General features: G+C 42.2%; 1 protein-coding gene across 1 annotated transcript in view; it reads left to right on the forward strand.

The window, feature by feature from the left end:
• The first annotated feature begins 5,787 nt into the window (after positions 1 to 5,787).
• LOC137551129 (vomeronasal type-2 receptor 26-like) overlaps positions 5,788 to 26,482 on the forward strand; it is a 175,407-nt gene continuing 154,712 nt past the window's right edge. The window contains exons 1-2 of the mRNA XM_068271324.1: positions 5,788 to 6,059; positions 19,555 to 20,154. Coding sequence (XP_068127425.1) covers positions 5,788 to 6,059; positions 19,555 to 20,154 — 872 coding nt within the window. The remainder of the gene's footprint in view (positions 6,060 to 19,554; positions 20,155 to 26,482) is intronic.

Consider the following 26,482-nt stretch of genomic DNA (forward strand, 5'->3'; position numbering starts at 1 on the left):
TGTGCAGTTCAGAATTAAGGGCAGAGATGATCTAGTTAGACAGCAATAGTGAGCAGCAGTACAGGTAAGTTACAACAAAGTTAATGTTACCTTGATGTGGTGCTTATTTCTGTTGAATTACTGTTGAATTCTGGTAAATTCGTTTGTGCCCTTTGAAAACTGCCCTTAGAAAGCGAACCGACTTGTCGAACCGACAAGGTGCTGTTTGCTGCGTTATGTGCAAAATCTAAATTGTGATGTAACTAAATACTGCTTTTTATATATCACTAGCTGATTGCCCGGCGTTGCCCGGGTATGTATTTGGCTGGTGTTGGCTCCGCCTAATTTTTCTAACCCTAACACACAATTACTCACTGACCAAGTTTGTGAGCTTTGCAGTCTTTGGTATCAATAATCTGCATTGAAATGAAACAAATCTGATTGGGTGTGAGTGGCTCCACCCCCTTTTCTGAATTTGAACCCCAGTCACCCAATAACCAACTGTACCAGGTTTGAGGCCTGTGCCATTAACAGTTCAAGAATGGTACCAATTAAATATTCCCCTTGAAAAGCAACAGGTGAAGTTTGATTCACTTTTGTAGGCTCCACCCACTTTTCTGAATATTAATCCCAGTCACCCAGTGACCAACTGTGCAAAGTTTAAAGACCCTGCCATTAACAGAATGGCTGCAGTTTACATTTTCCCAGTGAAATTTGTATTTGTCTCCACCCACTGATGACCCGGCGTTGCCTGGGTATGTATTTGACTGGTGTTGGCTCCGCCCACTTTCTAACCCTAACACACAAACACTCAATGACCAAGTTTGTGAGCTTTGGGGTCCTTGGCATCAATCATTTGTATATTCCCATAGAAATTAAACAAATCAGATAGGTTGTTTGTGGCTTCACCCCTCTATAGCATTTGAACCCCAGTCACCCAATGACCAACTGTAGCAGGTTTGAGGCATCTGCTATTAACAGTGTAAAAATGGCAGCAATTTAAATATTCCACTTGAAAATCAACAGGTGAATTTTGATTGGCTATTATAGGCTCCACCCACTTCCCTAAATATTAATCTCAGTCACTCAGTGACCATCTGGGCAAAGATTGGGAACCCTGAAATAAACAGTGTAAGAAGGGCTGCAGTTTACACTTTCCCAGTGAAATTTGTTTTTGGCTCCACCCACTTTTTGTAACCTGGACACAAAGTCACTACTCAATGCCCAAGTTTGTGAGTTTTTGGGTCCTTGGCATCAATAATTTGTATTTTCCCACGAAATGAAACAAATCTGATTCACTGTTTGTGGCTCTGTCCCCTTTTCTGAATTTGAACCTCAGTGACCCAATGACCAACTGTACCAGGTTTGAGGCTTGTGCCATTAACAGTGCAAGAATGGCAGCAATTGTAATATTCTCCTTGAAAAGTGACGTGATTTTTGATTGGCATTTTTAGGCTCCACCCACTTTTCTGAATATTAATCCCAGTCACCCTGTAACCAGCTATGCTAAGATTGAGAACCCTGCCATTAACAGTGAAGAAGGGCTGCAGTTTACAATTTCCCCGAAAAATCTGTTTTTAACTCCACCCACTTTTTGTAACCTTGACACACAGTCACTACTCAATGACCAAGTTTGTGAGCTTTTGGGTTCCCGGCATCAAAATTGTGCTAATGGAAGCAGTTTATCCAGCAAAGAAATCTGGCTGTTTTTGGCTCCGCCTCTTTACTGAATTTGAACCCCAAACACTTAACGACCGACTGTAGCAGGTTTGAGGCCTCTGCTATTAACAGTGTAAGAATGGCTGCAGTTTCAATATTCCCCTTGAAAATCGATAAGTGAATTTTGATTGGCTCTTGTAGGCTCCACCTACTTTTCCGAATATTAATCCTAGTCTCCCAGTGAGCAACTGTGTGAAGTTTGAGAACCCTGCCATTAACAGTGTAAGAAAAGCTGCAGTTTACATTTCCCCATGTACAAAGTTAGTTGTTTTTGGCTCCGCCCACTATTTCTAATCTTGTCATACAGTCACTTAATGACCAAGTTTATGAGCTTTGGGGTCTTTGGCATCAATAAGTTGCATTTTACCTTTGAAATTAAACAAATCTGATTGGCTGTTTTTGGCCCGCTCCCTTCAGAATTTAAACTCCAGTCTCCCAGTGACTGACTGTAGCAGATGTTAGGCCTCTGCCATTAAGAGTGCATGAATGGCAGCAATGTAAATATTCCCCTTGAAAATCAAAAGGTGAATTTTGATTGGCTGCTGTAGGCTCCACCCACTTTTCTGAATATTAGTCCCAGTCACCCAGTGGCCAACTGTGTCACGTTTGAGAACCCTGCCAATAACAGAATGGCTGAAATCAATCTAACAAATCTGATTGTCTGTTTGTGGCTCCACCCCTTTAGTGAATTTGGACCCCAGTCACCCAATGACTGACTGTATCAGGTTTGAGGCCTCTGCCACTAACAGTGTAAGAATGGTAGCAATGTGAATATTCCCCTTTGAAAATCAATAGGTACATTTTGATTGGCTGTTGTAGGCTCCACCCACATTTCTGAATATTCATCCTAGTCACCCAGTGGCCAATTGTGTAAAGTTTGGGAACCCTGCAATGTAAAAAAATGAAGTTGTTGGCACCGCCCACTTTTTCTAACCTTGACATACAGTCACTCAATTATCAAGTTTATCAGTTTTGGAATCCTTGGTATCAATACTTTGTATATTCCCATTGAAAAATAAACTAATCTGGCTGTTTGTGGCTCCGCCCCCTTCCTGAATTTTGACCCTAGTCACCCAGTGACCAACTCTACCAGGTTTGAGGCATCTGCTTTTACCAGTATAAGAGAATGGTAGCAGATGAGATATTCCCTTTGAAAATCAAAAGGTGAATTTTTATTGGCTGTTGTAGGCTCCACCCACCTTCCAAAATCTTAATCTGTCACCCAATGACCAACTGTGCAAAGTTTGAGAACCCTGCCATTAACGGTGTAAGAATGGCTGCAGTTTATATTTTCCCAGTAAAAGTTTTTTTGGCTCCACCCACTTTTTGTAACCTTGACACACAGTCACTCAATGACCAAGTTTGTGAGCTTTCAGGTTCCTGGAATCAAAAATGTGTGAATGGAAGCAGTTTATCCACCAAGGAAATCTGATTGGCTGTATGTGGCCACGTCCGTTTAGTGAATTTTAACCCCAGTCACCCAATGACCCACTGTAGCAAGTTTGAAGCCTCTGCCATTAACAGAGTGAGAATAGCAGCAGTTTAAATATTCCCCTTGAAAATCAATAGGTGAATTTTGATTGGCTGTTCTAGGCTCCACCCATTTTCTTGAATCTTAATCACATTCACCCAGTGACCAAGTGTGGCAAGTTTGAGAACCCTGCGATTAACAGTGTAAGAATGGCTGCAGTTTACATTTTCCCATTTAAAATGAACGGCTGAAATTTGATTGGCTGTTTTATGCTCCGCCCACTTTTCCTGGATTTGTAACCTCGGTCACCAAGTGACCAACTGTGCCAAGTGTGGGGGCTCTGGCTTGATTACTGTGAGAATGGCAGGCTTTTACATTTTTTCCATTGACTTGAATGGGTGGAATCTGATTTGCTGTTTGTAGCTCCGCCCAGGTGTGCAGGGGGGCCGCGAGACCCCCAGAACATATCATCCCAGGTAGTAAGGGATCTGTGTACCAAGTTTCGTTCAAATCGGTCAAGCCGTTTTCGCGTGATCGCGGCACATACACACACACACACACATACACACACACACACACACACACACACACATACATCCGATTTTATATATATAGATTAAAGCGGACCCAAACCAAACATTTTTTTTTATTAAAAATATTTAGTTGCACCACTCTAACACATACAAAGATAAATAAACACTCCTTCAAACCTATGAGCATTTCAGTGCATGCTTTTCACCCATCTCTTTGCATAACTAAGGTTATCCTGGGGGCAGCCATTAGCATTTCCTCCTTTGCCGGACACCATCTACTCCATCAGTTTGCCGGATTTTGTCCCGGCAATTTGAAAGGAAGGGAGGGGTTCCTGCAATAAATGTAAAATATTTTATATTTGTCATCATGCAGCTGAAAAAAGGCTGCTATTTATTATTATAATTTAGAAAATAGATTTTATTTCTGAAATCTTGTATTTTTAATTTGGGTCCACTTTAAGCAGCTTCCACTACTCTTTATTGATGTGTCATCCTTTAATTTACATTGCATCTTATATTATTTTAGGTACCACAAGGCCGCTGTTCTGAACCTTGTCCAATAGGGACCAGAAAAACACTGAGGGAAGGATACCACATGTGTTGCTATGACTGTGTGCAATGTTCAGATGGAGAAATATCAGTCATTTTGGGTATATGTCTGCATTTATATCTAACTAATATTATAAATGTGAAAGTTTGAATGTTTGGATGTCTGTTACGCAATCACTCAACAATGGCTGAACTGATTTAAATGAAATTTGTCGCACACATAGTACATTGCCTGGAATGACATATAGGATAATTTTTATCCCCATAACCACAAAGTGTTGTTTCATTTCAATGCAAATTATTGATGCTAAAGACCACGAAGCTCACAAACTAGGTCATTGAGTAATTGTGTGTTAGGTTTAGAAAAAGTGGGTGCAGTCAACACCAGCCAAATGCATACCCGGGCAATGCTGGGCCATCATCTAGTGTATCATAAGCTGACAGACAAACCATCACACCTCACACCTCATGTATACCAGTTTCAGTCCATCCAAAGCATTTACATAATTCCATAATTTACAGCCAAGCAATAAGATATAATTAGATTTGTTCTGACAGGGGTGACAGGGATACAATCCTTTAAGTCTCAAATCAAGAAGGATAACATCATCTCTAGGACCCAACTCCTGAAATACAAGCAAAAAAAGAAAGAGAGCCGTATCCCACTGATGGCCACCTCCAACCCACACCTGGAATCTTAATAAAGATTGAAAAAAAACGTAATCCTTTTTTTTTACACAAGGACCAGAGAATGAGAAAGATATTCCCTGACCCTCTATTCCTGTCTTATTGACAGCCACCCAGTCCTAAACAGGTAAATGACAGGCGTTCTTTGAATAGGCCAGGACAGAATGGAACATTCCACTGTGGACAGAAAAGGCATTTGACCTGTAAACACATCCATTCCTCTGACAGGATACCAATACCAGGTACACTACAAGGATACAAAGAACAAGGGCCCTTTTCCTGTGATTCTTCTAATCTGGTATACTCCACAAGTTGGGCAAGCACCATCAACGACAACACCTTAATAGGATAGATATAAGAGTGTGCAGAAAGGAACTAAACCAAGATCATGTAAAAGTCAAAAGAACAGACGTTCCCTCCAAGGACCACACCACTCCAAAAGTATTGTTGCAAAATCATCTTTATTCAAAAGGAAATAAAAACACTTAAAAACAAGTAACACGGATGGCCATGTTAAGGAACTTGTACAAAAATATGTTAATCAATGACAATAAATAGCCAAATGGTTAAGTTCCAAACACCAGAGACTCACAATTCATGTATAAATAAAGGAATAAATGGCTACAGGGAATCAAAAAATGAAGACAATTCCCTGTAGACAATTCCCTGTACACCAACAACTGCAGATCCACAGCAGACTCAGTCAAGGTTGTCAAATTCGCTGATGACACCACCATCATTGGTCTTGTGACCAAAAATGATGAGCATGACTATCGACAACAAGTCAATAGCATTTGTTGATGGTGCAAGGAAAACAAGCTAGTCCTCAACACAACCAAAACCGTTGAGATGGTTATTGACTTCAGGAAGCAGGCCCCCACCCCACCCCCAATCTTCATTGACGGCACGGAGGTTGGAAAGGTATCTAGTGTCCGCCTCCTGGGAACTCAGATCTCCAGCGACCTGGGCTGGAACACTCACACGAGCACCACACAGAGGAAGGCCCAACAAAGACTCTTCTTCCTTCGTCAACTGAGGAAGTTCGGGATGGAACAGGAGCTTATGACAAACTTCTACTCTGCCACTAAAGAATCTGTCATCTGCACCTCCATTCTGGTGTGGTATGCTGGTTCCTCAAACAGAGACAAATACAAGCTTCAGAGGGTCATCAGGTCGGCGGAGAGAATCATTGGGAAACCACTCCCTTCGTTTGACCTCCTCTACAACTCCAGACTGCGCTCCAGAGCACAAAGGATCGCAAATGACCGCTCACACCCAGGCCACCGCTACTTTAACGTGCTCCCATCTGGCAGAAGGCTACGGTCCATTTCCTTCAAGACAGCTAGGCACATGAACACCTTCTTCCCTGCTGCCATTAAACTCTTGAATTCCATTCACTGGCTCCCCCCCCCCCCCGCAGGCCGGTAGTCAGTCCATATCTGTCCGACGTGTCCTGCTTTCTGGCCACCTTTCCCCCAATTCAGTGCCTCCCTTGCTTAAGCTACACCTACCACTGTACTATTGCTTCTCACTGTAACTGGCTGTTGCTGCTGTTGTTGTTAGAATGTGGCGGTCAGTTGTCATGATTAGATATGTAACTGTTGCCTTCTCATTGTTGTTGTTTTGTTTTTGTGTTTTTTTCTGCTGAGTTCTCTGTCTGAGCCAAACCCAATTCCGGGCATGACCCAGTCATGCTTGGCGAAATAAACTTGATTCTGATTCTGATTAATAATGAACAACCTGGACAAGATACAGTACTCTGTACAATAAAGTGCATATATTATATTGTGCAAAAAAGGGCAAACATAGATAAACAATTCATGTGTACAAAGGGTCCATAACGGAGTAAATAAAGTGACGTGCAAAATCGCATGAAGAAAAGGTGCAAAGTAGTGCAAGGAAAGTGTAAAGGGAGAACAGAATGCTTACCAGCAGGAAAAATCAGTCAAGGAGTACTGTGGGACATGGTTACCAACCGAAGGTCCGTCGCGATTCGCCGCTCAACGCTATGGCGGCTTCCTCTGGGCATACATAAACGCAAGTGTTCTCGGCTATTTAAACTAAAGGACAAGGAGGATGGGAATAAGGGGGAAGTATATATCATCAGTGTGCGCGGCCACGCACAATAGGGGAAGAGTACTGCAGCACTGTATAGCGCTACGTCACTTCCCCTTCCAAGGCACTAAAGGATGTTGGGAAATGTAGTTGCTGCCTGGTATGAAACGGAAATAAAACAAGGAGTAAGAATAAAAGAAGAAATGCACGGCTAAAGAAGCCAGAGTAAAGATATATCATTATGCCATACATCCTACTAATATTATAAACTAGCTGATTGCCCGGCGTTGCCCGGGTATGTATTTGGCTGGTGTTGGCTCCGCCTAATTTTTCTAACCCTAACACACAATTACTCACTGACCAAGTTTGTGAGCTTTGCAGTCTTTGGTATCAATAATCTGCATTGAAATGAAACAAATCTGATTGGGTGTGAGTGGCTCCACCCCCTTTTCTGAATTTGAACCCCAGTCACCCAATAACCAACTGTACCAGGTTTGAGGCCTGTGCCATTAACAGTTCAAGAATGGTACCAATTAAATATTCCCCTTGAAAAGCAACAGGTGAAGTTTGATTCACTTTTGTAGGCTCCACCCACTTTTCTGAATATTAATCCCAGTCACCCAGTGACCAACTGTGCAAAGTTTAAAGACCCTGCCATTAACAGAATGGCTGCAGTTTACATTTTCCCAGTGAAATTTGTATTTGTCTCCACCCACTGATGACCCGGCGTTGCCTGGGTATGTATTTGACTGGTGTTGGCTCCGCCCACTTTCTAACCCTAACACACAAACACTCAATGACCAAGTTTGTGAGCTTTGGGGTCCTTGGCATCAATCATTTGTATATTCCCATAGAAATTAAACAAATCAGATAGGTTGTTTGTGGCTTCACCCCTCTATAGCATTTGAACCCCAGTCACCCAATGACCAACTGTAGCAGGTTTGAGGCATCTGCTATTAACAGTGTAAAAATGGCAGCAATTTAAATATTCCACTTGAAAATCAACAGGTGAATTTTGATTGGCTATTATAGGCTCCACCCACTTCCCTAAATATTAATCTCAGTCACTCAGTGACCATCTGGGCAAAGATTGGGAACCCTGAAATAAACAGTGTAAGAAGGGCTGCAGTTTACACTTTCCCAGTGAAATTTGTTTTTGGCTCCACCCACTTTTTGTAACCTGGACACAAAGTCACTACTCAATGCCCAAGTTTGTGAGTTTTTGGGTCCTTGGCATCAATAATTTGTATTTTCCCACGAAATGAAACAAATCTGATTCACTGTTTGTGGCTCTGTCCCCTTTTCTGAATTTGAACCTCAGTGACCCAATGACCAACTGTACCAGGTTTGAGGCTTGTGCCATTAACAGTGCAAGAATGGCAGCAATTGTAATATTCTCCTTGAAAAGTGACGTGATTTTTGATTGGCATTTTTAGGCTCCACCCACTTTTCTGAATATTAATCCCAGTCACCCTGTAACCAGCTATGCTAAGATTGAGAACCCTGCCATTAACAGTGAAGAAGGGCTGCAGTTTACAATTTCCCCGAAAAATCTGTTTTTAACTCCACCCACTTTTTGTAACCTTGACACACAGTCACTACTCAATGACCAAGTTTGTGAGCTTTTGGGTTCCCGGCATCAAAATTGTGCTAATGGAAGCAGTTTATCCAGCAAAGAAATCTGGCTGTTTTTGGCTCCGCCTCTTTACTGAATTTGAACCCCAAACACTTAACGACCGACTGTAGCAGGTTTGAGGCCTCTGCTATTAACAGTGTAAGAATGGCTGCAGTTTCAATATTCCCCTTGAAAATCGATAAGTGAATTTTGATTGGCTCTTGTAGGCTCCACCTACTTTTCCGAATATTAATCCTAGTCTCCCAGTGAGCAACTGTGTGAAGTTTGAGAACCCTGCCATTAACAGTGTAAGAAAAGCTGCAGTTTACATTTCCCCATGTACAAAGTTAGTTGTTTTTGGCTCCGCCCACTATTTCTAATCTTGTCATACAGTCACTTAATGACCAAGTTTATGAGCTTTGGGGTCTTTGGCATCAATAAGTTGCATTTTACCTTTGAAATTAAACAAATCTGATTGGCTGTTTTTGGCCCGCTCCCTTCAGAATTTAAACTCCAGTCTCCCAGTGACTGACTGTAGCAGATGTTAGGCCTCTGCCATTAAGAGTGCATGAATGGCAGCAATGTAAATATTCCCCTTGAAAATCAAAAGGTGAATTTTGATTGGCTGCTGTAGGCTCCACCCACTTTTCTGAATATTAGTCCCAGTCACCCAGTGGCCAACTGTGTCACGTTTGAGAACCCTGCCAATAACAGAATGGCTGAAATCAATCTAACAAATCTGATTGTCTGTTTGTGGCTCCACCCCTTTAGTGAATTTGGACCCCAGTCACCCAATGACTGACTGTATCAGGTTTGAGGCCTCTGCCACTAACAGTGTAAGAATGGTAGCAATGTGAATATTCCCCTTTGAAAATCAATAGGTACATTTTGATTGGCTGTTGTAGGCTCCACCCACATTTCTGAATATTCATCCTAGTCACCCAGTGGCCAATTGTGTAAAGTTTGGGAACCCTGCAATGTAAAAAAATGAAGTTGTTGGCACCGCCCACTTTTTCTAACCTTGACATACAGTCACTCAATTATCAAGTTTATCAGTTTTGGAATCCTTGGTATCAATACTTTGTATATTCCCATTGAAAAATAAACTAATCTGGCTGTTTGTGGCTCCGCCCCCTTCCTGAATTTTGACCCTAGTCACCCAGTGACCAACTCTACCAGGTTTGAGGCATCTGCTTTTACCAGTATAAGAGAATGGTAGCAGATGAGATATTCCCTTTGAAAATCAAAAGGTGAATTTTTATTGGCTGTTGTAGGCTCCACCCACCTTCCAAAATCTTAATCTGTCACCCAATGACCAACTGTGCAAAGTTTGAGAACCCTGCCATTAACGGTGTAAGAATGGCTGCAGTTTATATTTTCCCAGTAAAAGTTTTTTTGGCTCCACCCACTTTTTGTAACCTTGACACACAGTCACTCAATGACCAAGTTTGTGAGCTTTCAGGTTCCTGGAATCAAAAATGTGTGAATGGAAGCAGTTTATCCACCAAGGAAATCTGATTGGCTGTATGTGGCCACGTCCGTTTAGTGAATTTTAACCCCAGTCACCCAATGACCCACTGTAGCAAGTTTGAAGCCTCTGCCATTAACAGAGTGAGAATAGCAGCAGTTTAAATATTCCCCTTGAAAATCAATAGGTGAATTTTGATTGGCTGTTCTAGGCTCCACCCATTTTCTTGAATCTTAATCACATTCACCCAGTGACCAAGTGTGGCAAGTTTGAGAACCCTGCGATTAACAGTGTAAGAATGGCTGCAGTTTACATTTTCCCATTTAAAATGAACGGCTGAAATTTGATTGGCTGTTTTATGCTCCGCCCACTTTTCCTGGATTTGTAACCTCGGTCACCAAGTGACCAACTGTGCCAAGTGTGGGGGCTCTGGCTTGATTACTGTGAGAATGGCAGGCTTTTACATTTTTTCCATTGACTTGAATGGGTGGAATCTGATTTGCTGTTTGTAGCTCCGCCCAGGTGTGCAGGGGGGCCGCGAGACCCCCAGAACATATCATCCCAGGTAGTAAGGGATCTGTGTACCAAGTTTCGTTCAAATCGGTCAAGCCGTTTTCGCGTGATCGCGGCACATACACACACACACACACACACACACACACACACACATACATCCGATTTTATACATATAGATTGGAAAGTTCGGATGTTTGGATGTTTGTTACTCGATCAGGCAAAAATGGCTGAACGGATTTGAATGAAATTTGGCACACATATAGTACACTACCTGGAATATAGTATAGGACACTTTTTATTCCCATAACCAAAAAGTGGGCGGAGACAAACACAACTTTCACTGGGAAATTGTAAACTGCAGCCATTCTTACACTATTAATGGTGTCTCAAACTTTGCACAGTTGGTTACTGGGTGACTGGAATTAATATTCAGAGCAGTATGTGGAGCCTATAAAAGCCAATCAAAATTCACCTATTGATTTTCAAGGGGAATATTTGCATTGCTGCCATTCTTGCACTGTTAATGGCACAAGCCTCAAACTAGGTACAGTTCATCATTGGGTGACTGGGGTTCAAATTAAGAAAAGAGGTGGAGCCACAAACAGCCAATCAGATTTGTTTAATTTCAATGTAAATTATTAATTTCTCCAAGCTCACAAACTTGGTCATTGAGTAATTTATTAATTGTGTGTTAGGGTTAGAAAAAGTGGGAGGAGCCAACACCAGCCAGATACATAATAGGGCAACGCGGGGTCATAAGTGGGCGGAGACAAATACAAATTTCACTGGAAAACTGTATACTGCAGCCATTCTTACACTATTAATGGTAGGGTTCTCAAACTTTGCACAGTTGGTCGCTGGGTGACTAGAATTAATAATCAGAAAAGTAGGTGGAGCCTTCCAAATCCAATCAAAATTCACCTATTGATTTTCAAGGGAAATATTTAATTGTTGTCATTCTTGCACTGTTAATGGCACAAGCCTCAAACCTGGTACAGTTGGTATTTGGGTGACTGGGGTTCAAATTAAGAAAAGGGGGTGGAACCACAAAAATCCAATCAGATTTGTTTCATTTCAATTAAAATAATTGATGACAAAGTCTGCAAAGTTTACAAACTTGGTCATTAAATAATTGTGTGTTAGGGTTAGAAAAAGGGGTCGTAGTGAACACCAGACAAATACATAACCGGGCAACGCTGGGTCGTCAGTGGGTGGAGACAAATATACATTTCACTGGGAAAATGTAAACTGCAGCTATTCTTACACTGTTAATGATAGGGTTCTCCAACTTCTCCAACTGGTCATTGGGTGACTAGTGTTAAAAATTCAGAAAACGGGTGGAGCCACAAACAGCCAATCAGATTTGTTTAATTTCAATGCAAATTATTCAATATTATTAATAATTCCATTCCAATCTGTACACAGATAATCAAACTGATTGGGCATTCTATCGACAGCCAACTGCAATTTATGAGGACACATACAATTAGTAAACAAGTATTACAGCAAGAGATCTGAGCAGATTAACCACAAAATTATATGTAGTAGAACATAAAAAAACCCAGTAAAGTGCTCCAAAAAAGGAAATTCACAGTAATAATGTGCGGTAGTAAGTACCCCACATAACCAAGGGATGGTACACACAGAGAACTACTCACTCAATCCTCTGTATAGATAAGTATAGGAGTAACAGAATATAATAAGAGAATAAGAACAAAAAAATGGGCTACTCACCCGACCAACTGTGTAAAGAGGGCCACAAAACATTATAGTGATAAAACACACATCACCAACCAGCAATAAATAAGACATAAGTACCCACAGGAAACCTCTCACCAAAGGTCCCATAGGTACCACACCAACGTGACTAATGTAGGAAGCCTACAAAAGAGAAGTCCTCATTCAGACCCACCGGAGATCTTGAACCGAGATCATAGATGCACCCTGTTTCATGTCTCAAGAGTGATGCTACTACGTTCTTCTAATCTGGTATATCCAATCATATGCACTAAATGCCCAGAACGGATTTATGTGGGAGAAACAGGACAAACTCTATATGAGTTTATGAACCAACACAGGTTCACTATTACCAGGAAAAAAAAAATCCTACCAATATTATAAATGGGAAAGTTCGGATGTTTGGATTTTTGTTACTCGATCACGCAAACATGGCTGAACGTACAGTATTTGAGTGAAGTTTGGCACACACATAGTACATTACCTGCAATAAAGTATAGGATACTTTTTATTCCCATAACCAAAAAGTGGGCAGAGACAAATACAAATTTCACTAGGAAATGTAAACTGCAGCCATTCTTACACTATTAATTGTAGGGTTCTCAAACTTTGCACAATTGGTCACTCGGTGACTGGGATTAATATTCTGAAAAGTGGGTGGAGCCTACAAAATCCAATCACAATTCACCTATTGATTTTTTAAGGGGAATATGTAATTGCTGTCATCTTGCACTGTTATTGGCACAAGCCTCAAACCTGGTACGGTTAGTCATTGGGTGACTGGGGTTTAAATTCAGAAAAGTGAGTGAAGCCACATACAGCCAATCAGATTTGTTTCATTTCAATGCAAATTGTTCATGCCAAAGACCACAAATCTCACAAACTTGGTCATTGAGTAATTGTGTGTTACGGTTAGAAAAACTGGGCACAGCCAACACCAGCCAAGTACATTCCCAGTAAACCTCAGGTCATCAGTGGGCAGAGGCAAATACACATTTCACTGGAAAAAATGTAAACTGCATCCATACTTACACTGTTAATGGTAGGGTTCTCAAACTTTGCACAGTTGGTTACTGGGTGACTGGGATTAATATTCAGAAAAGTGGGTGGAGGCTACACAAGCAAATCAAAACTCAGCTATTGATTTTCAAGGGGAATATTTTATTGCTGCGATTCTTGCACTGTTAATGGCACAAGCTTCAGATCTGGTACAGTTGGTCATTGGGTGACTGGGGTTCAAATTCAGAAAAGGGGGTGGAGCCACAAACAGCCAATCCGATTTGTTTAATTTCAATGCAAATTATTCGTGCCAAAGACCAGCAATCTGACAAACGTAGTCATTGAGTAATTGTGTGTTAGGATTAGAAAAAGTGTCCACTGCCAACACCAGCCAAATACATACCCAGGAAACGTCAGGACCTCAGTGGGTGGAGAAAAATACAAATTCACTGGCAGAATGTAAATTGCAGCCATTCTTACACTGTCAATGGTAGAGTTCTCAATCTTTGCACAATTGGTCACTGGGTGGCTGGGATTAATATTCAGAAAAGTGGGTGGAGCCTACAAAAGACAATCAAAATTCACCTATTGATTTTCAAGGGCAAATATTGCATTACTGCCATTCTTGCACTGTTAATGGCACAAGCCTCAAACCTGGAGCAATTGGCCTTTTGGTGACTGGGCTTCACATTCAGAAAAGGAGGTGGAGCCACAAACAGCCAATTAGATTTATTTAATTTCAACGCAAATCATTGATGCCGAAGACCATAATGCTCACAAACTAGGTCATGGAGTAATTGTGTGTTAGGATTATAAAAAGTGGGAGGAGACAACACTAGCCAAATACATACCCAGGCAATGCCGGGCGATCAGCTAGTAATAATAATAAATAATAATAACACTATACAGATATCTCAGTGCCTACTCAATTCTGCTTAAATGGACACAGTTTAAGCAATCTTCTTGTCACTGTATTAATGGGTGGCTTCAAATCACATAAAGAATGGCTAACAAAATGTATACATTGGTTCAAAACAGTAGATGAAGGTTTAAACAAGGATTGTAATTTCTTGTGCTGGTATAATGAGTGCTGCAATTCTTTTTATTTCTTATGCTAGTAAGATGGGTATTTAATACCACAACTCTTTTTTTCTTGTGCTGGTAAGATCAGTTTTGAATGCCATAATTATTTCTAGCTTATAACAAATATTGTATGTACTCTGCCTAAGTTGACTTTTGAACTGACTGGTTTTACAATGTCTCCTCATCATCTCCTCATTCCCAAAACATACAAAATATACAGATAAGTTAATTGGCTTCCCCCTAAATTGGCCCTAGACTACGATACATACATGACTACACAATACATACATAGACATATGACTATGGTCAGGATAAGATTGTGAACTCCTCTGAGGAACTGTTGTTAAACGGACTCCAAGCTTTGAATAAAAACGAAATTGGTACTCACCTGGGGCTTTCTGCAGCCCACCGTAGGTCGGGAGGTCCCACGGCGTCCATCCGGCTCTTCTCCCGGGGCCTGGTCAGAAATGGCTGCCCGGCGGCTCCCGGCGACACTGGGCCCGAGTGTCGGGTTCCTTCTTCCTCATACGTCATGTCTGACATCGCCACACTGGCCGCCTCACCTCGATTAAACCACACGCATGCGCAGTCAGTGTTGCCAACCTTTCACGTTATTTTTTACTGACAAATACCTAAAAATTTACTGACAAAAGATTTTTTTTACTGAGAGAATCTCCTGCGCCGAAAAATGGGCGTGGTCATGCAACAGAATGTGGGCGTGGTCATGGGTGGGGCCAAATATACATGATTTTAGTATTGCTGTAAAAGGTCTGCCAGGGAAGTTTGAGCTCTGCCATAGTGTTCCCCCCCCCCCCCCTTCCCCTAAAATACATGTAATCTTACAGCATTTCACCAAAAATCCACGTAATCTGGCAGAGGTTCTTCCAAAATACAGACAATATGGCAGTGGTTCCCAAAAAATAGATGTAATCTGGCAGCAGCGATTCCCCCAACATAACATAATCTGGCAGCAGTTCCCCAAAATACATTTAATCTGACAGCAGTGGTTCCCCAAAAATAGGTAGCCCCAGGTCTATAGATATCTCCAGAATAGGTGGCCAGGGGTATAGATGTCTCCAGAACAGGTAGCCAGGGGTATATGTGCCCAGTATATGTAGGCAGGGGTACAGGGCCGGTTCTAGACTGGCACATATGAGGGGGCAGTCAAATGGGTAGGGGGCAACATGTTCGAGGAAATTTGCCGTGGCGACGAAAGTGGCAAGTAAATGCACATAAAGTAAATGCCCATAATGAGAGACAGCGTTTCACCAGTAATTGCACATTAGAGACAGCCTTTCACCAGTAAATGCACGTAATGACAGACAGCTTTTCACTAGTAAATGCACGTAATGAGAGACACTTTTTCACCAGTAAATGCACATAATGAGAGACAACTTTTCACCAGTAAATGCACGTAAAGAGAGACAGCTTTTCACCAGTAAATGCACGTAATGAGAGACAGCTTTTCACCAGAAAATGCACATAATAAGAGACAGCTTTTCACCAGTAAATGCACATAATAAGAGACAGCTTTTCACCAGAAAATGCACATAATAAGAGACAGCTTTTCACCAGTACATGCACATAATAAGAGACAGCTTTTCACCAGTATATGCACATAATAAGAGACAGTGTTTCACCAGTAAATGTACATAATAAGAGACAGCTTTTCACCAGTAAATGCACATAATAAGAGACAGCTTTTCACCAGTAAATGCACATAATAAGAGACAGCTTTTTACCAGTAAATGCACATAATGACAAACAGCCAGCGTCCTCAGTATATGTAGCCAGGGATGTATGTGCGCAGTATATGTAGCCAGAGGTATATGTCCCCAGTATATGTAGGCAGGGGTATATGTGCCCAGTATATGTAGCCAGAGGTATATGTCCCCAGAATATGTTGGCAGGGTATATGTGCCCAGTATATGTAGCCACAGGTATATGTCCCAGTATATGTAGTCAGGGTTATATGTGCCCAGTATATGTAGCCAGGGGTATATGTGCCCAGTATATGTAGGCAGGGTATATGTGCCCAGTATATGTAGGCAGGGTATATGTGCCCAGTATATGTAGCCACAGGTATATGTAGCCAGGATTATATGTGCTCAGTATATGTAGCCAGGGGTATATGTGCCCAGTATATGTAGCCACAGGTATATGTCCTAGTATATGTAGTCAGGGTTATATGTGCCCAGTATATGTAGCCAGAGGTATATGTGCCCACAATAGGTAGCCAGGGGTATATGTGCCCAGTATATGTAGCCAGGGTTATATGTCCCCAGTATATGTAGGCAGGGTATATGTGCCCAGTATATGTAGCCACAGGTATATGTCCCAGTATATGTAGTCAGGGTTATATGTGCCCAGTATATGTAGCCAGGGGTATATGTGCCCAGTATATGTAGGCAGGGTATATGTCCCAGTATATGTAGTCAGGGTAATATGTGCCCAGTAATGTAGCCAGATGTATATGTGCCCACAATAGGTAGCCAGGGGGTATATGTGCCCAGTATATATAGCCAGGGTTATATGTCCCCAGTATATGTAGGCAGGATATATGTGCCCAGTATATGTAGCCACAGGTCTCATTAGAGTACCTAAAAAGGAAGCATATGTAGCCACAGGTATATGTCCCAGTATATGTAGCCAGGGTTATATGTCCCCAGTATATGTAGGCAGGGTATATGTCCCAGTATATGTAGTCAGGGTAATATGTGCCCAGTATATGTAGCCAGAGGTATATGTGCCCACAATAGGCAGCCAGGTGACCCCCCCCCCCCCCCAGCAGGAGGACAGCAGCGCAGTGGAGGGAGAGCTGTGGCATCAGCGGTGGAGAAGGGGGGCAATATACCCCCCTTCTCTCACCTTAGTGCTCTCCCTCCCTTGCTGACTGTTCCCTCCTGATCTAAGTGCTGAGTGGCTGGCAGGCGGCAGCGAGCGGAACTTACCTGCGTCTCGTCGCCGGCGCGGGATGATTTGCCGCTACTCTGGTCTGGTCCAGACCAGAGCAGCAGAACTTTCAGCTCAGGAGCGAGACGGAAGGTAAGTCCCACTCGCTGCCAGCCACTCAGTCAGCATTAGATCAGGAGGGGACAGTCAGCGAGGGAGGGGGAGCACTAAGGTGAGAGAAAGGGGAGGGTGGATTGCCCCCCTTCTCCATTGCTGCCCACAGCTCTTCCTCCACTGCGCTGCTGTCCTCCTGCAACAGGGCGGGCTAACTGGCCGCCCTTACGGACGCTGCTGAATTCCTTACGGAATTCACGGGCAGCTCACTTTGTATCAAAATTTACGGGCTGCCCGTAAATTTACGGGTGGTTGGCAACACTGTGCGCAGTAATGTCACGCCGGCCACCCTGATGACGCGAGGCAGCCGGTGTGGTGACGTCAGATATGATGTATGAGGGAGAAGGAGCCTGACACTTGGGCCCAGTGTCGCCGGGAGCCGCCGGGCAGCCATTTCTGAGCAGTGGATCTGACCATAATCCACTAGTCACCCGGATTATGTGGTATGTGATGTTTAAGAATACAAGTGTTCTTATCTAGTTGTCATAAATTACCAAGCATCCCTTGAAGACCCTCCTGATGTTGCAATTAAGGCATCTAATGACATTTATTTATGCCTGCTAAACAATGTATCTCTTTTTTATGTCCAGTGTGTATAAGCTGCCTGTTCTATCTTGTCAGCAGCATAAAGGAATTGAGTCGGATGAAAACTTACTAGCCGAAAACTTGCTTCTTTTCTTCTAAGTTAGCCAATAAATGATATGATTCTGATTCAAAAATTCTTGCTTTTACTGATGGCTAATGTTGTACAATACTCTACTGCTTGCATACTACAAGTGACTCTGTTTGTGATGTGAGTGCAGATAGGGCTTGCCCACTCCCCCAGCCAAATATAGGTAGCTTGATAGCCAGATTCCTGTCCAGTATAGTTGTTTTAGTCCCCTTCCCGCCCCACAGAGTTGCAAGTGGATCCAAGAGATGCCTCACTCACATATCCAGGATCAAGTCTCCCATATCACAGTTTCATCTCCTCTGTCATTTAGTGTCTGGTCTACTTGAATCCAGCTGGTGCCTCTCGTAATATCATAAGATGCACCAGCAGGAACCATGGAGACTGGACACTAGATGGTAGAGGAAAGGAAACTGTGAGATGTGGCACTGGATCCTGAATACGTGAGTGAAGCATCTCTTCATTCTACTTGCAATCCTGCAGAGCAGGAGGGGGGAAGCCGTGGACCTATACTTAAGCTGAAACACCCAAACTGGGGGGGTGAAGGGCCAGGGCACATATACTGGGTGAGTGGGAAGGATGGCATAGCACATATAGTGGGCACTGGGCAGGTAGGCGGAGGGCTGAAGCACTTACACTGAGCAGTAGGAAGCCAGAACACCTAATCCATGTGGAAGGGAGGGGCTTAGAACCTATTCTGGAAAAGAGGGGGGCCAGAGCACCTATACTGAGTGGGAGGGGTTTGGAGCACTTATACTGGGTGTGAAGGAGGGGCTATGCTAATAATATGCAATTATGTTCATGGAATTAACTAACATTTTAAACACAATTTCACATAGATAAGTTATGTGTTGTCAGTCACCAAATGCACTGAAGACCATAATTGTGAGAACACACTAATATAATAATAATAATAATAATAATAATAATAATAATAATGAGGAGGAGGAGGAGATTTTGTCAAATTATAAGTCATAACAAAATTATTCCAATTACCATTACAAGCAAATTATTTACAGTGTGTGTGCGTGCGTGCGCGTGTGTGTGTGTGTGTGTGAGTGCGTGTGTGTGTGTGTCATGTTTGTGTGTATGTGATTAAATCATCGTTTTTTTTGTGTTTGTTTTTTTAGACAGTGAGAGTTGCCAGACTTGTCCTGATGATGATTGGCCAAATGAAGCAAAAAATGTTTGTGTTCCGAAACCTCAGGAATTTCTATCCTTTCAAGACAACGTGGCCTTATTGTTTATTGTAATTTCCCCAGTATTTTCTGTGATATCTGTCTTCATAACTGGACTATTTTTTGTTTTCCGGAACACACCCATAGTCACTGCTAACAATCGTAGCCTCAGTTTTGTTATTCTCCTGTGCCTTGTGCTGAGTATGTCAAGCATATTTATTTTTCTTAGTCGTCCAGTGGATATAACCTGCTTGCTACGCCAAGTGTTTTTTGGGATCTCCTTCACTATTGTTCTATCATCAGTCTTGGCCAAAACTATCATGGTTTGCATTGCTTTTAAAGCCACCAAACCCGGATCCGTCTGGAGGAAGTGTTTGGGAGTCAAACTGCCTATTACAGTGGTGTTAGTCTGCTCATCTGCTCAGGTGATCACTGGCATTACTTGGTTGTCAGTTTCTCCTCCATTTCTAGAGTATGATTTTCACTCTTTTCCTGGGAAGATCATCATTCAGTGTAATGAAGGCTCGGTTCTGGCTTTTTATATTATGTTGGGTTACATGGGACTTCTGGCTGCAGTGAGCTTTGTTCTGGCCTTCATGGTGAGGACATTACCTGACATATTTAATGAGGCCAAATACATCACCTTCAGCATGCTGGTGTTCTGCAGCGTGTGGATTGCTGCCATCCCGGCCTACCTGAGCAGTAAGGGGAAACAAATGGTCATTGTGGAGATATTTGCTATACTGGCCTCAAGTATTGGAATACTGGGCTGCATATTCTTCCCTAAATGCTACAATATTTTGCTGAGGCATGAAATGAATGACAGAAGGCATTTATTATATAAGCACTCTTTGTAGGTTAAGAAATTGCTCTTTACTATGTTCTTTAAAAATAAAAATAAAAAGAGAGAGAGAGAGAGAATGCATTTGAAGTGTATCTGAGCTGACTTGTAAGGTTATGAGAATCTGCCCCCCAAAAAACAGATTCATGAAATTTTCACAATTCTCAGGTTCATGAAACCACATGTTCTCAATGCTTCACAAATCCACAGGCAAATGCATGACTAACTTTGATTTCAGGAAAAAAAAAGGTGCATTTGACAGAGAATTAGGTAATGTGTACAATATCAACCTTTATGATAATAGTCATTCACAGTTATGTTCAAATGTACGTAATATTAACCTTTCTGATAACGGTAGTAAAGCAGAATTAGATGCAAATGTGCCCAATATCAACCTTTAGAGCAGTAATGCTGGATTAAGTGTAAATGGGCACAATATTAATCATTACAGTGACACTAGTCATGGAGAATTATACATAACTATGTACATTGCAATGTTGCGTGCAAATTTTTGCCTAAGACATTTTTGCTTCGATAATGCCATTTTTTTATTTTGAGAACATTTTTTGTGAAAAATCATTATCTTTACCACAAAACCGCAAAAAATCTTTAGTATTGGCATGTAAACGCCCCCCAAAAAGTTAATTTTTTAGAGCAAAAAAATTGAAAAATTACAAAATAATTTTTGGTGGCATTTTCGCTCAAAAGTCAAATGTAACATTATTTTTGCCAAAGTTATTGCGAAAAGCATTTTTACTCATCACTGGTACATGTTTAACCTTCTATCTATAATAACAATAGAAGAGAAAACAAAAAGATAGAAAGCACTGGCAGTAACTGAATGTCTGTGTACAGCCAACGATACATTCACTATTATTGTCCCTGTACACTTTGTCCCTGTACACTCAGGGCTCATTCACATTATAAGCGTTTCGCTTATTTTTAAGTACTGGCGCTTTTAAAAATGGCCTTAAAAGTGCTTGTGCAAGGTTAGCTTATGTGAGTGTTCTCACCTAAGCAATGAGCTTTCTATCCAATCGCAAACGTGGCTCCTGCACCATTTCCAGAGCGTTTGCGATTCAATAGAAAAAATAGCAAGACCGCTGAGGGCCCATTTCCACTATCGCGAATTCGCATGCGTTTGCCGCATGCAAATTCGCATAGCCAATACAAGTGGATGGGACTGTTTCCACTTGTCAGGATTTCTGAGCGTTTTCGTCCGCGTCAAAAATTTGCATGGCAGAGCCATCAGAATTTGCATACCGCATATCGCTATGCCAGTATATGCGAATTTTCACGGGAATTCGCATGGAATTAATTGAAAAGCACACAGGCACTGCCATGGTTAAATTTGTGCGGCGATTCGCACCGCACAAGTGGAAATGGGCCCTAAGCGCTTGAAAAAGCACTCTGAGAAGCAATTTTCTGAGCGCTTTAATGGATACATACATTGTGTTTATTCATTTCCAGGTCAAAGAGTTCACTTCCTGATTGAAGTCAGAAAGTGAACAAAACATCACTACACAAAAGTGCTTAGAAAAGTGTTTTTCTACGCGAAAATCACCCTGAAAGCACTGTTGATTTATAATGTGAACAAGGCCTCACTGTAACTCCAGTACAACTCTCTCCTTGTAACCCTCTCTCCCTAAGCCTGAGGGAAAGGTGGAAGTAGAATGAGAAAACAATCCACTCTGTCCATTAGAATGAGATGAGGATGCCATGATTTCTATTGGTTAAAAGCAGCATGCTCTGTATAGCCTGATTCATTTGCAAAGATACCTGGGAACACTTTATTGGATGTAGATAAGGAAACAGGCAACTCCACTCAAAAAAAAAAAGCCTCATGGCAACATTTTCACACAGAATTTGTCACGCAATGATAATAATGCACACAACGGCTATATTGTGGTTGAACACGTGTTAATTGTGCATAGTGGTGCAAACACACCTTATAAGTTAGTAATGAATGTTAATTAGTTGCATGTGGTAATGTTTTTGTAAGTACAGTGCCTAACATGCATGCTGCAAAACATATTACAAGTGATGGACGAACTTCACAAAAATCAGTGAGCGAACGTCCTGCAAACAATTCTGCAACTGTTCGTGGACCAGCAAACATAGACTTCAATGGGCAGGCAAAATCTAACACCTAAAGGAGCTATTTCTGGCCACAAAACTGATTAAGCTTTTAGCACCTAAAAACAAGAAGAAAAACATACCTCAGAGAGGTCTGCAGCAGCTCCTGCATGAAATTCACTCAGGCACGGGATTACCACCCTGTTCTGGGGCCTTCCATTCCAAGCTGGACTCGGGATTGCCTCTAAGGAGGTTAAAGGGTCCTAATTAGTGATGAGAAGAAATTATGCCTACTCAGGGGATGCGCACACACACAAGCGGGGGGTGGGGGGCGTAACGAGCACATAAGAGCGGGGAGAGGGTGCGACAGGAGGCGGATCACAGGGGGAGACAGGGCACATACGGGCGGCAAAATGTTATATAGTACTAGCTGGTGGCCCGGTGTTGCCCGGGTATGTATTTGGCCAGTGTTGGCTCCGTCCACTTTTCCTAACCATAACCCACTTTTCCTAATTACTCAATGACCAAGTTTGTGAGCTTTGCGGTCTTTGGCATCAATAATTTGCATTGAGATTAAACAAATCTGATTAGCTGTTTGTGACTCCACCCCTTTGTGTGAATTTGAACCCCAGTCACCCAATGACCAACTGTACGAGGTTTAAGGCTTGTGCCATTAACAGTGCAAGAATGGTAGCAATTACATATTCCCCTTGAAAATCTGTAGGTGAATTTTGATTGGCTTTTGTAAGCCCCACCCACTTTTCTGAATATTCATACGAGTCACCCAGTGACCAATTGTGAAAAGTTTGAGAACCCTACCATTACCAGTGTAAGAATTGCTACAGTTTACATTTTCTCAGTGAAATTTGTGTTTGTCTCCGCCTGCTGATGACCCGGCATTGCCCGAATATGTATTTCGCTGGTTTTGGGATGGCTGTGCCCACTTTTCCTAACCCTAACACACAATTAATCAATTACTCAATGACCAAGTTTGTGAGCTCTGCAGTCTTTGGCATCAATAACCTGCATTAAAATGAAACAAATTAGATTGGCTGTTTGTGGCTCCACCCTCTTTTATAAATTGAAACCCCAGTCACCCAATGATCAACTATAGCAGGTTTGAGGCTTGTGCCATTAACAGTGCAAGAATGGCAGCAATGAAATATTCCCCTGACAAATCAATAGGTAATTTTTGATTGGCTTTTGTAGGCTCCACCCACTTTTCTGAATATTAATCCCAGTCGCCCAGTAACCAACTGTGCAAAGTTTGAGAACCCTACAATTAAACAAACACAGACAAACACAGAACACTTATATTGCGCTTTTCTCCTGGCGGACTGGGCAAATGTAAACTGCAGCCATTCTTACACTGTTAATGGTAGGGTTCTCAAACTTTGCACAATTGGTCACTGGGTGACTGGGATTAATATTTAGAAAAGTGCTTGGAGCCTACAAAAGCCAATCAAAATTCACCTATTTATTTTGAAAGGGATTATTTCATTGCTGCCATTCTTGCACTGTTAAAGGCACAAGCCTCAGACCAGGTACAGTTGGTCCTTGGGTGACGGGGGTTCAAATTAAGAAAAGGGGGTGGAGCCACAAACAGCCAATCAGATTTGTTTCATTTCAATGCAAACTATTGATGCCAAACACCACAAAGCTCACAAACTTGGTCATTGAGTAATTGAGTAATTGTGTGTTAGGGTTAGGAAAAGGGAGCGGAGCCAGCACCAGCCAAATATATAACCGGGTCATCAGTGGGTGGAAACAAATACAAATTTCATTGAGAAAATGTAAACTGCAGCCATTCTAACACTGTTAATGGTAGGGTTCTCAAACTTTGCACAGTTGGTCACTGGGTGGCTGGGATTAATATTCTGAAAAGTGAGTGAAGTCTACAAAAACCAATCAAAATTCACTTATAGATTTTCAAGGGGAATATTTAATTGCTGCCATTCTTGCACTGTTAATGGCACAAACCTTAAAGAGAAACTCCAACCAAGAATTGAACTTTATCCCAATCAGTAGCTGATACCCCCTTTTACATGAGAAATAGAATGCTTTTCACAAAAAGACCATCAGGGGGCGCTGTGTGACTGATTTTGTGCTGAAACCCCTCCCACAAGAAGCTCTGAGTACCGCGGTACTCTGGGCAAACTGCCACAATGTAACAATGTTCACAGACAGGAAATGGCTGTTTACAGCTGTCTGTAACAGCCAGAACAGCTAGAAACAGCTACATAACCTGCCCACAGTAACAATGTCACCATGTAATACATGTCAGAATGTGAATCTGGGAGAGGAAAGATTTTACAATAAGCAAACACTGACTAAATCATTTATACATAATAATTGTAAAAATGAAGCACTTTTTTATTACATTATTTTCACTGGAGTTCCTCTTTAAACCTGGTACAGTTGTTAATTGGGTGACTGGGGTTCAAACTCAGAAAAGGGGTAGAGCCACAAGCAGCCAATCAGATTTGTTTCATTTCAATGCAAATTATTGATGCCAAAGACCGCAGAGCTCACAAACTTGGTCATTGAGAAATTGATTAATTGTGTGTTAGGGTTAGAAAAAGTGGGCGCAGCCAACACCAGCCAAATACATAACCAGGCAAAACTGGGTTATCAGTGGGCGGAGACAAAATACAAATTTCACTTGAAAAATGTAAACTGCAGCCATTCCTACACTGTTAATGTTAGGGTTCTTCAACTTTGCACAGTTGGCCACTGGGTGACTAGGAGTAATATTGAGAAAAGTGGGTGGAGCCCAAACAAAACCAATCAAAATTAACCTATTGATTTTCAAAGGGAATATGTAACTGCTGCCATCCTTGAACTGTTAACCACCCTGGCGTTCTATTAAGATCGCCAGGGCGGCTGCGGGAGGGTTTTTTTTAAATAAAAAAAAAACTATTTCATGCAGCCAACTAAAAGTTGGCTGCATGAAAGCCCACTAGATGGCGCTCCGGAGGCGTTCTTCCGATCGCCTCCGGCAGCCAGAAGTAACACGGAAGGCCGCAATGAGCAGCCTTCCGTGTTTGGCTTCTCCTGTCGCCATGGCGACGAGCGGAGTGACGTCATGGACGTCAGCCGCACTGGCGAACTCAGGGGGCTATTCCGGGTGTCTGGAACCTCCCCCCTGCACTGAGCTGTGTATTCAGCCAGGGAAGCCCGCATAATATAAACAGCCTCATTCTCCCTCCCTTCTTACTTCTGGTGCCTCCCTCCAGCTAATAGAATGAGAGAGGCAGCCAAGCTTCCCTCACAACCCTCACAAGAAGATGCAGCCTGCAGTGAGAGAATGTTGATTATGGAGTCCTGGACTCTCCACAGCACAGAAGTGTCAGACATGATGAAATTAGAGTGCAGGCAAGCTGGTAAATATGCACAGCATGATGCAGAGCTTGCCTGGACTCAGGGTCTGTGGGCAAACATCTGTCTGGTCTCTCCCCATTGTTATAATGACTGCATGTGTGGGTAAGGTGTGGATAACAAGCTGAAAAGTTTTTGACAGTCCCTAGACTCCAGGAGGGCTTCTTTCTGACTTGTGTGAGAGACTGACAGGTACAGGAGTCAGATTACAGGCAAGTAGCCTGTGTGATGTGGGACTTCAATACAGATAAGTTCTCTGCTCCATCTCAGGCTATTCTCAATTTCTCCACTCCTCTCTCTGGGCTAGTGCAACGCCAAAATGACAATAGCAATCGCTAGCAATTTGTGAGTGTGATTTTGTGAAGTGATTTTCAGAGCAATTTTTGAATGAATTGCTCAAAAACATGCTACATGCAGTATACCTGCGATTTTGAAAAAATCACAACGCTGCTGTGGGAACACCCACATAGGTTAACATTAGCCAAGCGCTTTTCAAATCACTGTTGATTTGAAAAACGCTTAGAAGCACTCTTGGAGTGCACCAGCCTCCTTCATTCACCTTTGTTTCCCTCTTCCCCTAGAGCTGACTGTGTGTTCTTGTCTTACAGGAAAGCTAAATAAAAGTGCAATCCTGGTGAGGCAAAATATTATTATTTAGTATTTATGTAGCGCCGACATCTTCCGCAGATGCATATATCCCTGCATCATATGGGTATCGCTTGCGCTATGTGAAACTATGTAGCATATTCCACTGAATTGTCCAAACTAAGTCTATCTCCCGTTCCTCTCTTGGGGAGTTGTTCCAGCGCTGTACCCCGTTCACATTTGCTGCTACCAGAAGCCCTCAGAAACACTAGTGTCC

The sequence above is a fragment of the Hyperolius riggenbachi genome, chromosome 1, assembly GCF_040937935.1.
Source record: "Hyperolius riggenbachi isolate aHypRig1 chromosome 1, aHypRig1.pri, whole genome shotgun sequence".
Taxonomy (NCBI): domain Eukaryota; kingdom Metazoa; phylum Chordata; class Amphibia; order Anura; family Hyperoliidae; genus Hyperolius; species Hyperolius riggenbachi.